At 47.2% G+C, this 14,787-nt stretch overlaps 1 protein-coding gene across 1 annotated transcript in view; it reads right to left on the bottom strand.

Moving 5' to 3' along the window:
* The window catches only part of ITGA9 (integrin subunit alpha 9), a 283,032-nt gene that overhangs the window by 21,730 nt on the left and 246,515 nt on the right, over window positions 1-14,787 (bottom strand). The window contains exon 27 of the mRNA XM_054001068.1: window positions 7,307-7,426. Within this exon, the coding sequence (XP_053857043.1) occupies window positions 7,307-7,426 (120 nt within the window). The remainder of the gene's footprint in view (window positions 1-7,306; window positions 7,427-14,787) is intronic.

Raw genomic sequence — 14,787 nt, 5'->3', positions numbered from 1 at the left:
TAAATATTAATGATATCATACAATGGTTAGTGTTGCTGCTAGGCCTGTTCTATTTAGCATTTAAAGATAAGGGAAGATTGACTTGGATAACCACCCTGACACCTACCCCAGAACCTGACACGGCACCAGAGAGTAGGGATGCTCCTGCCCCAGAACCTGACCCTGCCCCATAGCCCACCCCAAATATGAACTACCCAGATTGGGTGGGGGGGGCTCTAGTGAAGGAGATGCACGAGATGCTGAAGGAGTACATTTCCCCAGCTGATGAGAAGCCCTCCCCCTGCCTCAAAGAGGGAGAGTCTAATAGTGCAGCAGTGGAACCCACAGGTCCCAACTGTCCAGGTTCCAGCTGAACTGCAAAGGCAGCCACAGCCAGCAGCAGTTGCCCCTGTAGAAACAAGGAGATCTAAGATGAAATCAGAGCACCCAAATAAGGGAGGTTCCTCACAACCCACAGGGGAACCAGAGGTTGCAATCATCACTGAGTCCCTGACGTACAAAAGTCTCTGTAATCTGCACAAATGTAATCTGCACAAAGACATTGTACGACAGAGACATGAGGCTTATACAACCTGGCTACTTCGGGTCTGGGACCTTATGGGTACAGGCGTCCAGCTGGATGGTGGTGAGGCAAGGAATCTGGGACCCTTGACCCAGGACTCGGGTATGAATCAGATTTTTGTAAGGGAGCCAGGGTTCCTTTTCCTCTGGGAGTGGCTTTTAATAAGTGTCAAAGAGAGGCTTGTCCAAAGAGAGAGAACACAAGAGCACCACCATAGAATGCGCTGGAAAACCCTTGAAGAAGGGATCCAACAGTTGAGAGAAGTGGCAGTATTGGAGGTACTTTTTGGGAAGGATGGACAACATGATAATGACCCTGACAAGGTGAGGTGCACAGGGCAAATGTTGTGGAGTCTGGCAAATCTAGGGCCATCTCAATACACCACCTTCATTGCAACGATTAATGCCAATACCAACCAAAAGACAGTGGGTTCTGTTGCCAACAAGTTTAGAAATTATGAAAGTATGATCAATGGCCTAATGCAGGCTCATGTCTCTGCTGTGGTCAAGGAACTTAAAGAAGAGATGAAGGAGATGAGGGAGGAAGTGATGAAGAACAGTTCCTACATCGCCCCAGTGCAAGTCACAGGCCCCAAAGTCAGAACACAGCCAGACAGAGAGAGAGGGTACACCCCATGAGCTGACCTATGGCTCTTTCTGCGTGACCATGGGGAAGACATGGGAAGGTAGGATGGGAAACCTACTTCTGTCTTGGCAGCACGGGTGCGTCAACTCAAGGAGAGAAACACTAACCAAAGGAATTCCAGTAAAGTGAAGGTAGCCTCAACCTCCCATGACCAAGCTGCTGAGTATGATCTGTCAGCTCCCCTTGAAAGTACCTCTACCATGTATGCCCAGGAACGAAATAATAACCAGGGTTAGAGGGGCCCTGCCTCTAGCCAGGGAGAGGCATGGGAAAACTGGATCTTCTGGATGGTGTGGATCCAATGGCCTGGCGCATCAGAGCCACAAAAATATGATGCCTTAGTTGATACTGGTGCACAGTGTACCCTGATACCATCGGGGCATGTGGGGGCGGAACCTGTTTCCATTGCCGGGGTGACAGGGGGATCACAGCAATTGACCCTGTTAAAAGCCAAGGTGAGCCTGACTGGGAAAGAGTGGAAGAAACATCCTATTGTGACTAGCCCAGAAGCCCCATGTATTCTAGGCATAGACTTCCTCTGGAATGGCTATTACAAAGACCCAAAAGGACTCAGATGGGCTTTTGGAATAGATGCTGTAGAGGCAGAAAACATTAAGCAATTGAACACTTTGCCTGGACTACCAGAAAACCCAACTGCAGTAGGACTCCTGAAGGTAGAAGAGCAACAAGTGCCAATTGCCACCTCGAGTGCACCGCCAGCAGTATTAAACGAATCGGGATGCCGTGACCACCATCCACAAAATGATCCACAAACTGGAGAGCCAAGGGATAGTCAGCAAAAGGCTTCAACAGTCCCATCTGGCCTGTGTGCAAGTCTAACAGAGAATGGAGATTGACCGTGGACTATTGTGGTTTGAATGAAGTGACTCCACTACTGAGTACTGCTGTACCAGACATGTTGGAACTCCAGTATGAGCTGGAGTCCAAGGCAGCAAAGTGGTATGCCACTGTTGACATTGATAACGTGTTTTTCTCCATTCCTCTGGCAACAAAATGCAGGCCTCAATTTGCTTTCACCTAGAGAGGTGTGCAGTACACCTTGAACCAACTGCCCCAGGGGTGGAAGCACAGCCCCACCATCGGCCACAGACTAAAGCAGGCTGCACTGGAAAAGGGCGAAGCTCCAAAACACCTGCAGTACATTGATGACATCATTGTGTGGGGGAATACGGCAATGGAAATATTTGAGAAAGTAGAGAGGATCATCCAGATTCTGCTAGAAGCTGGCTTTGCCATCAAGAAGAGCAAAGTCAAAGGACCTGCTCGAGAGATCCAGTTCCCAAGCGTAAAGTGGCAAGATGGACGGCGTCAGATTCCAACTGAGGTCATCAAGATGACCGCGATGTCTCCACCAACCAACAAGAAAGAAACACAAGCTTTCCTAGGCGCCATTGGTGTTTGGAGAATGCACATTCCCAAGTACTGTCAGATCGTGAGTCCTCTTTACCGAGTCACCCACAAGAAGAACGAGTTCCACTGAGGCCCTGAGCAGCAATAAGCTTTTGCCCAGATTAAGCAGGAGATCAGTCATGCAGTAGCCCTTGGCCCAGTCAGGATGGAACCAGAGGTGAAGAATGTGCTTTACTCTACAGCCAGGAACAATGGCTTGTCCTGGAGCCTTTAGCAAAAGGTACCTGAGGAGACTCAAAGCCGACCACTAAGATTTTAGAGTCGAAGCTACAGAGAGTCCGAAACCAACTACACTCCCACAGAAAAGGAAATCTTGGCCGCCTATAAAGGAGTTCAAGCCACCTCAGAAGTGATTAGCATGAAGCACAACTCTTCCTGGCAGCCCGACTACCGGTGCTGGGGTAGATTTTTAAAGGAAAAGTTCCCACTACCCACCATGCCACTGACACTACATGGATTGCTCTCATCATGCAGCATGCCCGTATTAGAAAGCTAAACCGCCCTGGGATTTTGGAGATAATTAAAAACTGGCCAGAAGGTAAAAACTTTGGTCTCACTAATGGAGAAGAACCAGAGCAAGTGACACGTACTGAAGAAGCTCCACCATACAACCATCTACCAGCAGAGGAAACATGCTACGCTCTTTTCACTGATGATTCCTGTCACATTGTAAGGATGAACCGGAAGTGGAAAGCAGCCATATGAAGCCCCACATGACAAGCGGCACAAGCTACTGAAAGAGAAGGTGGATCGGGTCAACTTGCTGATCTCAAAGCTGTTCAGCTGGCCCTAGACATTGTTGAGAGAGAGAAGTGGCCAAAGCTCTACCTTTATACTGATTCTTGGATAGTAGCCAATGCTAGCTGGAAAGGTAGAAAAAGACCAACTAGCAGTGTAGAGGAAAGCCAATCTGGGCTACTGATAAATGGAAAGACATTGCCACTCAGGTAGAGAAGCTACCTGTGAAAGTCTGTCATGTAGATACCCATGTCCCCAAGAGTCAGGCTAATGAAGAACACCGAAAAAACGAGCAAGTAGATCAGGCAGCAAAAATAGAGGTGTCAAAAATAGACTTAAATTGGCAATATAAGGGGGAGTTGTTCCTAGCTCAATAGGCCCATGATGCCTCAGGTCATCAAAGCAGAAATGCCACCTACAAGTGAACACAAGAACAAAGGGTGGATTTAACCATGGACAGTATTTCACAGGTTATTAGTGACTGTGAGACATGTGCTGCCATCAAGCAGGCCAAGCAAGTGAAGCCCCTATAGTATAGTAGGCGGTAGTCCAAGTACAATTATGGAGAGGCCTGGCAGATTGACTACATCACACTGCCCCAGACACGTCAAGGCAAGTGCTACGTGCTGGCCATAGTAGAAACCACCACTAGATAGTTAGAGACCTATGCTGTGTCTCATGCTACTGCCCGGAACACCATCCTGGGCCTGGAAAAGCAAGTCCTGTAGAAACATGGCACCCCTGAGAGAATTGAGTCGGACAATAGGACCCATTTCAAGAACAGCCTTAGAAACACCTGGGTCAGGAAACATGGTATTGCATGGTTATATCATATCCCCTATCGTGCACCAGCTTCCAAGAAAGTTGAAGGGTGCAACAGACCACTTAAGAGTACCCTGAAGGCACTTGGCAGAGGAACTTTCAGAAATTGGGAAACGGACTTAGCAAAAGCAACCTAGATGGCCAATACCCGAGAGTCCGTCAATCGAGCTGGCCCCGCCCAGTCTGAACCCGTGCACACAGTGGATAAAGTCCCTGTGGTACACATGAAAAGTATTTTAGGAAAGACTGTTTAGATTAATCCCACCTCAGGCAAAGACAAACCCATCTGTGGAGTTGTTTTTGCTCAAAGACCTGATTACACTTAGTGAGTAATGCAGAAAAATGGAGAAAGCTGTTGTGTACCACAGGGAAACCTAGTCTTAAGTGAGAAAAGTACTTAAGGTTTCATTGTGATGCAGAAAGAATATAGAATAGGGGGTAGACAATGTCCCAGATTGAAAAGCAAGATATATTCTATTTGCCATCTGTATGGCAGTTGTCTCAAGTGAGCAGTTTTTCCTTACCTCTTCCACAATCAATCCTCCCTCCAGGGAGACATCTGCTGATAATGGACCATTTGAGTGTCACTGCATGAGTGATAAGAACTATAGCATCTCATTGTGAGATGCGCCGCCCAGAGGGAGGAGCCAAGCATTCCTACCTGCATATAGTCTAGAGATTCTGGCCCACCAACACAGCTTTTTTCTGTGCTGGATTTTCTCAGAGGAGCAGCTGCCCCTTTCACTGCCTCTTCAGGGGAAGACTACACCCTTTTCTACAGGATCATTACTCCAACAGAACTACACCTGACACTCCACCAAGACTGCAGCCACAATTCCAATTGGACTGCTCCCAACACCCTGACTAACAGGGCATCAGGTTGTATTCTGACTCTGACAGTGTTTAATTCACTGCATTGTTTATTTTATCTTTTTTATTTTCTTTGCTAATAAAGAACAGTTATCCCTGCTCCCATATTTTTTGCCTGAGAGCCCCCCTTAATTTTAAGTTCAGGGACAACAATTCAGAGGGACGAGATCTACATTTTTCCACTTCAGGGGAGGCTCTCGCCTTCCTTAGGAGATACCTGTCTTTCCAAACCAAGACACTTATATATATTTATGTATCAAACTAAGATAAATTAAAATACTGGCTGATACTAGCAGTTCAGCGTTTTAATCACTTTTCTCTAAAATAAACCTTAAATTATTGGATGCTTTAGCAATCATGCAAATCTGTGGATGAAGCACTGGAGGTCATCTGGCAAAGCCCAGCTGTCATCTCTGACTCTGGGCAAGGCACCTCAAATTCCTTTGCCTCAGCACATATGCATGCAAAACCAGCTGTGTAATCCCAGTTATAGCTATTTGCTGCTATTACTTGGAATTTCTCTCAAAGCTGTCATGCAACAAAATGGCAGTTTCTTCACATGTACTGAATGATCCCTATAAAATTTAAAAGAGCTTGAAGTATCAAGATTAACCCAGGAACAACTGGGTTATATTAACTATATACCGTAATATTAACTGTAGTGGAGACCAAGAATTGAACTTGTACAAGTTTTTACCTGAAGACTCACAGGGTGATATTTCTCTTACCTTGCACATTTTCAAATGGTTTATTTCATGTCTTTTTATGACAGGAAATGACAAATATGAAATGAGTCATATAGGTATCAGGAGCAATATCCTTTATCAAAACTGTGTGTCATTGAGACATAAATCCGGGCCCTCTTCCAATCTTACATTTTTCCATTCTCATGGTTATTCTTCTATCTTAATTGCATTGACTTTTTTTTCCTTTTACTATTTCTGACACAGAAAGCAGAAGTATTTCCGAAATGCCAGAGAAACAGAAGTTATGAGATATTCTAAACTGTGGTCAGACATTGTTTTCCAAATGAACATGGCTAGTAAATACTTAGAAATCTTCAAAACTGATTATAAAAGTACTTTAAATCTATAACCCATATAAAATGTTTATATTGTATTGTATTATATTATATTAATTATATTATATTATATTATATTATATTATATTATATTATATTATATTATATATAATCTATAACCCAACTATATAGACATCTATATAATTTAAAATAAGAATTGCATGGCCAGTTTTAGGTTTCTAAATCCATTTTATAGCTTCATGACCAGCAGCAATATGTCCAGCACATTGGGGTTGTGGCCTGCTGTCCCAGCACAGTCGGCTAGCAGAGCCTGCAGCACAGCCTGCTGCTAAACAGTGCAAGTCAGGTTCCTGGACTTCCTGCAATGGAAATCAAAATAATGCTGGACTTGTTCCCATGTGTGCATTTGAGATTTACTTCTCTCAAAGACAGTCCCTGATCTTGACTGTGGTCTTTTAAATTTATGGATTGGTAACAGGGAACTGAAAAATGAAAACACTTTAAGTTCCTTACCCTTCATATTTACCACACCAGATGGCTGCTGGCAAGTGTTAGCATTAGTCCACTTTTATACTGTAACAGTGTTTGGGTAAAAGAATTGCCCTTTATCAGAGACGGTGTAAAGTCTGTCTTTTAACAGGTCCAGATGCTTCTTGCTCTGGTAAGGCATTTTACTAATCTGGAACTCTTTGTCTGAGGGATCTGAAAAATGTATTGCTGGATACTCCTCTCCCAAGGGCATCTATCTCTTAGAAAGTAGCTACCAGCTAGTTTTTTCTAGACATGCAACCAATCTCTTTGATGGTCAAGCAAAGTTGACCTGATTTTCAGGAAACTCTGTTCAAATCAGTGAACCTCAGTCATCATAAAAGCATAGAAATGCAAAGTATCTAACTGTAATATAACAGATTTCTATGAGAAATCTTCCATTGTCCTGAAATGGTTATCAGAGGTTTCAACTTTTAATAGTCAGGCTCTAAAAAACTCCACTTTTTAACTTCTTCTTTATGTCATTAGTCCTTGCATGTCCCTCACAAAAGCTTGTTTATTAAATTGGTTTTGCTGACTAATGACTTCTGTAATGGAGTAGATAATTATTCAGGTCCTAAAGAAAATGGATGTTAAATACAAGGAGAAATTTAAGCTTTTTTTGCCCTGGGATTAGCTTTGGTTTTATGTTGCATCTGTTACCTTACCTTCCATAAGAGCACAGCCAGCAACAGGAAGATGAGAATTCCCACCAACAAACTGATGGCAATGATCCATCCGACAACATAACCACGAGGCTCCAGATTGTGCAAGGCCTCAAAGACCACCTACACAGCAATTAGAAAAAGATCTTCTTAGAATTGGAAGTTGTATTGTTTTCTCTTATTACACACATTGTATGGTGGCCTCACTGATCGTATTTCATCTGTCAAACAAACAGGGAATGCAGCCTTAATTTAGTGCTTTCCATCAATTTTTTTCCAAAGGATTTAAAGCTTTCAAGTGGATTTTTAATAGTCATGTGTTGGATCCAAAGAATATCAGCCTCCTCTCCAGCCTCCTCTCCACTTACCCTGCCAAGCCCCAACACTGAGCTTGTTCAGGTGCTAGGCCATCAAATGTGCACAAAGTTTTGCATGAAAAAATCCATCCCTTGGATTGGCAGGGATTGGCATGACATCTTGCATGACTTGTCTTACTCATCATGTTCTGGCCCTGCCAAACCCCCTGATGCTTCACATGAAATATTCATTATGAACTTCTGTGGGTTAGGTTTTCTCAAGTGAATTTCTTCCCATTTGTTATCGGGAGATGCTGGGGGTGGCTTTCTAGGTAAATAGACAGCAATTAAGAAACAGGAGTAGCCTAGCATCCTGATCTACTGTTGAAATGGTATCTGGGGAGGGGAACAGGGGTTTGGAGTTTTTAGCTGGGTGGGAGTAGTCATTTCCCAGCTTGGAGGAGAGACAGTCATGGAGTTTTTTTCACCTAGGACTTCTCCTGCAGAGTGGTTTCAACATTGCCATGGAGATCTGCCTGCCACCTGCTTTTAAGCCCGTTGCTTGCAAGAGAGAGTCCTGGCTGCCCCATTGACTGAGACTTCGCCAGCTACCAGCACTGAGAGAGACAAGCACAGTCCATGTGTGTGCCTGAGGAGTCATTCCTTTCCACCCCCTCCCCGAAGCCACTGTGTGGTGAGATGCCTGAAGCTGGAGCTGCTCCTACCAGACGTCTTCTCTGTACAGTAGTGCAACATCATGATAAATCCCTGCCTTCCTTCCCAATGTATACCAATTCCAATTAGTGGCGCCAAAGACTGATCACCACTCGCATGTGTGCCTGGCGGAGTAATTTTTCTTTTCCTTTCCCCCTCTCTCACCTGAGCTGCTACACTATCACCACCAGGGAGGTCCCGCTCTTGCATCAGAGTGCCCCCTGAAGCCATAACGGAAGTACTGCAACTTCTCTACCTCACCTGAGTACCACGACCCCCTGTTGTGGTTGTAACTACACCATAGGGGAAAGTCTGTTATTGGGGATTTTTTAAATCGTTGTTGTTGTTGGTTGTTTTGTCTTGTTACATATATATAGTCTAGTATAAAGAACTGTTCTTCCTTTTCCCATATTCTTGCCTGGAAGCCCTGAAATTTTTGAAATCACAATAACTTGGAGGGAGGAGTCATTTTTGCATTCCAGGAAGGTTTCCACCTTCCTTGGCAGATATTTGTCTTTTAAACCAAGACTGCTTGTTAACTATTTTTTCCCCAAAAGAAACTGGACAACTCATACATCACTATTAAATACAAATCATCCCTGCTGTGCTTTACAAGAACACATTGTGTGAGAGGCAAGGACACATGTAGTCATGGGTTCTTCTGGAAAGGCTGGGAGCTGTTCTCTCTTTTTCTATAGCATATATGGCAGGGAAATACAGACAACAAAGAGCCTTCACACCATCTGTCTCAAGAAGACAATGGGAGCAAATTACATTATTCATATACATGATATGAATTTTCAATCTCTTATTTCAATCAAACTAGTTCCTCAGTAGAAAACTCAAGAACATCTCCCCTCAGTGAAGACTATTTCTATGTTAAATTTTGCAACATCCAGCAAATGTGGAGAGACAGCAGGGGGGTTTTTAAAGGTAATTCATTTGCTTTGTCTGGTTTTGTTTTGCAAGACGAAGTAGCTGGTTTTCCTCCCTCCTTCACAAACCACTTTCACCATCTTTGCTTAAAAATGCCAAAACCATTTTGTAAATGTTATAAGTAGGTAATGCCATGGTTTGGTCTCACAATTAAGAGACAAATATTATGTGTATGTTAAAAGAAGTTTTATAGATGCATAGTTACGTTATTTTTGTATGTTCTTCCCATGTACTCGAGGATACTATTGGTTGCCTTGGCCACAAAGGCTCACGGTAAGCTCATGGACATCTTGTTGTCCACCAGGACCCACAGGTCCTTCTCTGCTTAGCTGCTTTCCACCAGTTTAGCTTCCAGCCTGCACTGGTGCAGGGAGTTATTCTTCCCCAGGCGTAGGACTCTGCAATTGCCTTGGTTGAACTTCAGACCTTTCTTTCCTGCCCATCTCTCCAAACTCTTGAGGTCTTTTTAAAGGGCTTCACAGCCCTCTGAGATATCAGCCACTACTCCCAGATTTGTGCTCTCAGTGAACTTGCTGCCCCTTCCCCCAAGTCACTGATGAACAAGTTAAACAATACTGGCAATGTCACCGAATAGCATATATGAGCCTGCTACCAAGCCCCAGGATTGAATGACAGGGGCTTCTCCCAGCCAGGTCTCTTATGAGAGTTCAGACCAATGAGAACATACTGACTGGGTCTTTCAAATTGCCCTTTATAAGGAAGGGCTTGGCAAAATAAACTTCCTCTGTGCCACACAAACATCAGGTGTGAGTGTCTCTGTCTCCTTGCCCTTCACCTCCCACATGTGACTTAATATGCGGTGAACCCCGAAGTGATAAGAACTCAGCAACACAGAGCAAAGGAGATACGTGGCGTTATAGCTGGATTTTGGTCTACAAACCAGAACTGGATTAACAAATGGCCTAGAGCTGGAAATCGGGGTAGGACCCAGATTACAGGGCGTCAGAGCCCAGATCGGTGTTTGGAACTGGAGAAATACAGTGGGAAGCTGGAGCCACAGTGTAGAAGCTGGAACACTGTAAAAAACAGACTTCTGGTGTAAAACCGAGACTCACTGGTTAGACAGTGGCAAAAAAATGCCCTCAGCAGACAGCAGAAAGTGCCGTGAGTGTTTAAAAACCTGTTTTGTGGACTAAAATTGCAATCAAGACTATGGGAGCTTGGATATTGGGCCAGAAAACTCTGTGATGCAGGTATGTCCCAGATTGAAAAGCAAGATATATTCTATTTGCCATCTGTATGGCAGGCGTCTTGTGTTAAGTGAGCAGTTTTTCCTTACGTCTTCCACAATCAATCCTCCCTCCAGGAAGACATCTGCTGATAATGGGCCATTGAGTGTCACTGCATGAGTGATAAGAACTATAAAATCCCATTGTGAGATGCTCTGCCCAGAGGGAGGAGCCAAGCATTCTACCTGCATATAGTCTAGAGATTCTGGCCCACCAACACAGCTTTTTTCTGTGCTGGATTTTCTCAGAGGAGCAGCTGCCCCTTCCACTGCCTCTTCAGGGGAAGACTATACCCTTTTTCTACAGGATCACTACTCCAACAGAACCACACCTGACACTCCAGGAGGACTGCTGCCACAATTCCAATTGGACTGCTCCCAACACCTTGACTAACAGGGCACCAGGTTGTATTCTGACTCTGACAGTGTTGTTTTGGTTCACTGCACTGTTTATTTTATCTTTTTTATTTTCTTCGCTAATAAAGAACAGTTATCCCTGCTCCCATATTTTTTGCCTGAGAGCTCCCCTTAATTTCAAATTTGTAACAATTCAGAGGGAAGAGGTCTATATTTTTCCATTTCAGGGAAGGCTCCTGCCTTCCTTAGCAGACACCTGTCTTTCCAAACCAAGACACAGGTACTGATTTTCTTCTTTCAAAAGAGAGGGATTGTTTCACCAGGAAGTGGGGGAATCCTGGCAGATGCTTGCATTGTCCAGGGAGCTGGTGGGATGGATTGCAAAATCCAGCCACATGGAGAGATGGCAGCCACCATAACCTCAGCAGGCTACACAGCCCTGGCAGCTCTGAAACACCCTTTGTCCACTCCAGACTGTTGTAATCACTATGCAGCTACTTCCAGCGCTTATATCGCAGGTCTTGGCAGGCACACCATGCTGCCCTGCTCCGGGGGACCAGACTGTGGGGCGTCCACTCCAACTCATCCTGGGACTGGGAGGTACTCCGCAACCATTACTCTGTGACACAAGCCCTGCACCCTCCTCGGCTGGCCCAGCAGCACCCCCCCATCCAGCTGACATCATGGGGTGGGGCCCCGCCCCGGGGCGGGCCCCGCCCCGATCCAGTCTCAAAGGGACACAGCCAAGCCTCCGTGGAGCCTGGCCGCACCTCCAGTGGGAGTGGCCCCGCCATCAAGTGTGCCTCCAAAGAGAGATGCAGAAGTCAGAAGCAGAGCAGGGGAAAAACCTTTGCAAAAGTCCTGCTTGGAAAAAGGCAGTGCAGGGAGGAAGGCAGGGTTGTGGTACTGCAGGGACAGAGACGGTTGAGTCTGCCCGAAGAGATGGAGTCGGACACATGGGTTAAATGTCTCACAGCAGCTGAAATCAAGACACACTGTCATCCAGCCAAGAGAGAAGCCAGCAGCTGCTTGCAAATGGATGGTAAAGAGACACTAAGTTTCCTTCCCTACAAAGCATTACAACCACGTTACCTCTTAATAATCAAGATTTTTATTTCCCAGAAATTCTAATAAACTGAAAGCATTTGCAAAGGGTAAAGAGTTCATAATACAGTATTTGTTGATTTTGTTTGCAATTGCTAAAGCTAGATTAAAGTGTTATCTTTCTGTCTCAGACTATTACTGCTGTGCATCAGGGAAGCATTAGTGTGTGTATTATTATGTATACTTTTAATACTCCTACTAATTATTGTTGCAATATTTCAAGAAGGATGGGTAAGATTCAGTTGATGTCCACTAAGCTATTCATGTTAAAAATTTTTCATTTTGTTTTGCACTGGATATTAATACAAACTTGTTTCTAAAATGTAGAATGCAGGAAATCTCTCCCAACCAAGTCATTGGTGTGATCAACTGTTGCATCCCGGAGTTTGGGTTTAGATTAGGGTTTTTAATTTATGTAAAAATAAGTCAAGTTCTGTAATCCCGCGTTTCCCCCGCGTTGTTTCCCCCCGCGGTTTCAGGCCCCATGTTGCCTGCTGCCGGATCCTTACCCCTCTGCCGCTCCTGTAACCACCCTGCCCCGTCCGGCCCCGGGAAACCCCGTGCTGGCCACACGATCCCGCTCAGCCCGCGGCTCGGTGCCCGCCCCTGTGGGGTTCTCTGGTTGGTCGCGGTTGCGGGTGTCACCGCCACGGCAGCCGCCCCTATTGGACAGCAGGCCGTGGATCCTCTCGCCCCGCCCCTCTATAAAGCCCTATCCCGCCGGCAGTCAGACGCCATTTTCTCCCATGCGAGTGCCGGGAGTGGTCGCTTCTTTCCATCGAACCGCGCCACGTGACCAATAAACCGTTCCTGCCAAGCACGGAGTAAATGGACAAATTCCTTCCTCTTTGCCGGGTCCCTAGCGCACGGTAACAACGGTTGGCCAGCCCACGCCCCCGAGACACGGAGCCGTGTCCGGGAACCCGCGGCAGCAAACCCCAGCAGCACGTGGAAGCTACGCCACAGCCGGGCTCCCAAGAGCCGCGTGCAGCCGGGGAGAGCAAAAACCCACGCCGCAATTGGCGCCCGAACGTGGTGCCGAGGCCAGCGCTGAGCTGATTGCGTGGACGGAGGTTCACCGCGGAGCTCCAGGAACAGCGCCAGGAGCCGCCGCCGCCGGCCAGGGGCCGCGCTGCCGCCAAGGGGGGAGCACCGCCGCCAAGCCAGAGCGGGCAGCGATCCGCGCCAGACCACAGCTCCGTGCCGGACGGAAACCGAGAGCAGGGGCTCTCCAAAGTACGTCAGTGAAGTCTCCGTCGCCCACGAGGGACCAGACAGTGTGTCTCGCGTGGGACAGGAAGTGCAAACTTTCGCAGCCAGGAGGGCAGAAGAAAGAACACTTCCTGGGACTCCCGGACCCTGGTAGCAGCTTTTCTTTGCAGAGACTTCAGTCTGGTAAGTATTAGTCGTGGAAACGTGTCCAGCTAATACGGGGAGGGCTGGCTGTGTTCCCGAGGTTGGGACGTGCGGCGCGCAGCACGAACGGCAGCCGCTGGAGTCGCCTGCGTTTTTTTGCTTTTTTTTTCTCTTTTTTACTGCCCCAGGGGTGAGGTGGTTTGGGTGGAAGAAGCATGGGGACCGTGCTATCTGCCCAACAAAAGGAATTTTATTCCCAAGTTAAGGAAATCCTTTTGGTGAAGGGCCGATACCCAAAAAATTTAGTTAAGAAATTTGTCCGGTGGTTGTTCTTTGCTTTCCCCCGTCTGTCTACCGAGGACGCGCGCAAAACAGAATTTTGGGAGCAAGTGGGAAAAAGGCTAGCAGAGGGGATCGGTAGGGATCCCTCCATAGATGACTGCTTCCCTAAATTCCATTTGTTGATCACAGATGTAGTAAAATCAGACCCCGCGCGAAACCCAGTTGGGGAAAGGAAAGAACCATCCGGAAAATCTGTTACTCCCTCTGAATCTGTTTCCCCATCCCCTTCTCCTACCCCTTCTTCCCCTAACCCGGGTGGGCGAGGGGGAGCACCCCGTCGATCTGAGACGCAGGGCAGCTCCACAAATGTGGACCGTGCGCCTGGCTCCCCCAAGCCACCCCGGCATCCCTGCCTTAGCGAGATCGGTCGATTCGCTGAGGCCATGACCCTAAACCCCTTTTCCAATCCCTTTTTCCCAGTTGAAAATCCCAGTTTCGGCGCTACCCCGCGCAGTTCTGTTTCTTTAAACCCCTTTCTTTGTTCCTCTGAGGAGGCCGAGGCCACGTGGTCGATCCCTTTGTCTTCCCAAGATGGAGGGCAGCCACATGGCAGGGTCTCTTCTTCCCACAACCCCTTTCTGTTCTTTGTTCCTGGTGTCCCCGCCTTTGACCCAACCCCCACCTGCCTCCCTGTGGGCGTGGGCGCCACCCCCTCGGGAAGTCAGGTTACTCCCTCACCCATTGTTCCCCCTCGAATGGGTGTTCCCTCCAGTCCTATGCATGTCGTCCCTGCTGAGTCATCGACTCCGCCCTCCTCCACCGGGGAGAGCTCTGCCATCTCCACCCTGCTGCCTGAGGGAGGCAGCCCCCGTCCTGTTGCCCGCACCCTGTCCCCATCTTCCCATGGGTCCCGGAGATCCGGGCGGGAGGGAAGAGGGGGGAGGGAGGAGCGGGAACCCCTACCCCCATCTTCCCATGGGCCCCGGAGAGCCGGGCGGGAGGGAAGAGGAGAGGGGCGGGGACGGGAACCCCTACCTCCAAGTTCCCATGGGCCCCAGACATCTGGGAGGGAGGGAAAAGGAGAGGGGGGGGAATCGGAGCCCCTGCCTCCACATTCCAATGGATCCCGGAGACCCGGGAGGGAGGGAAGCAGGGGGATGTGGGTCTCTGAGCATTTTCCAGATTCCATG

Source organism: Vidua macroura, chromosome 1 (genome assembly GCF_024509145.1).
Source record: "Vidua macroura isolate BioBank_ID:100142 chromosome 1, ASM2450914v1, whole genome shotgun sequence".
Taxonomy (NCBI): domain Eukaryota; kingdom Metazoa; phylum Chordata; class Aves; order Passeriformes; family Viduidae; genus Vidua; species Vidua macroura.
The sequence above is the reverse complement of the archived record's forward strand: the minus strand, read 5'-3'. Positions and strand labels throughout refer to the sequence as shown.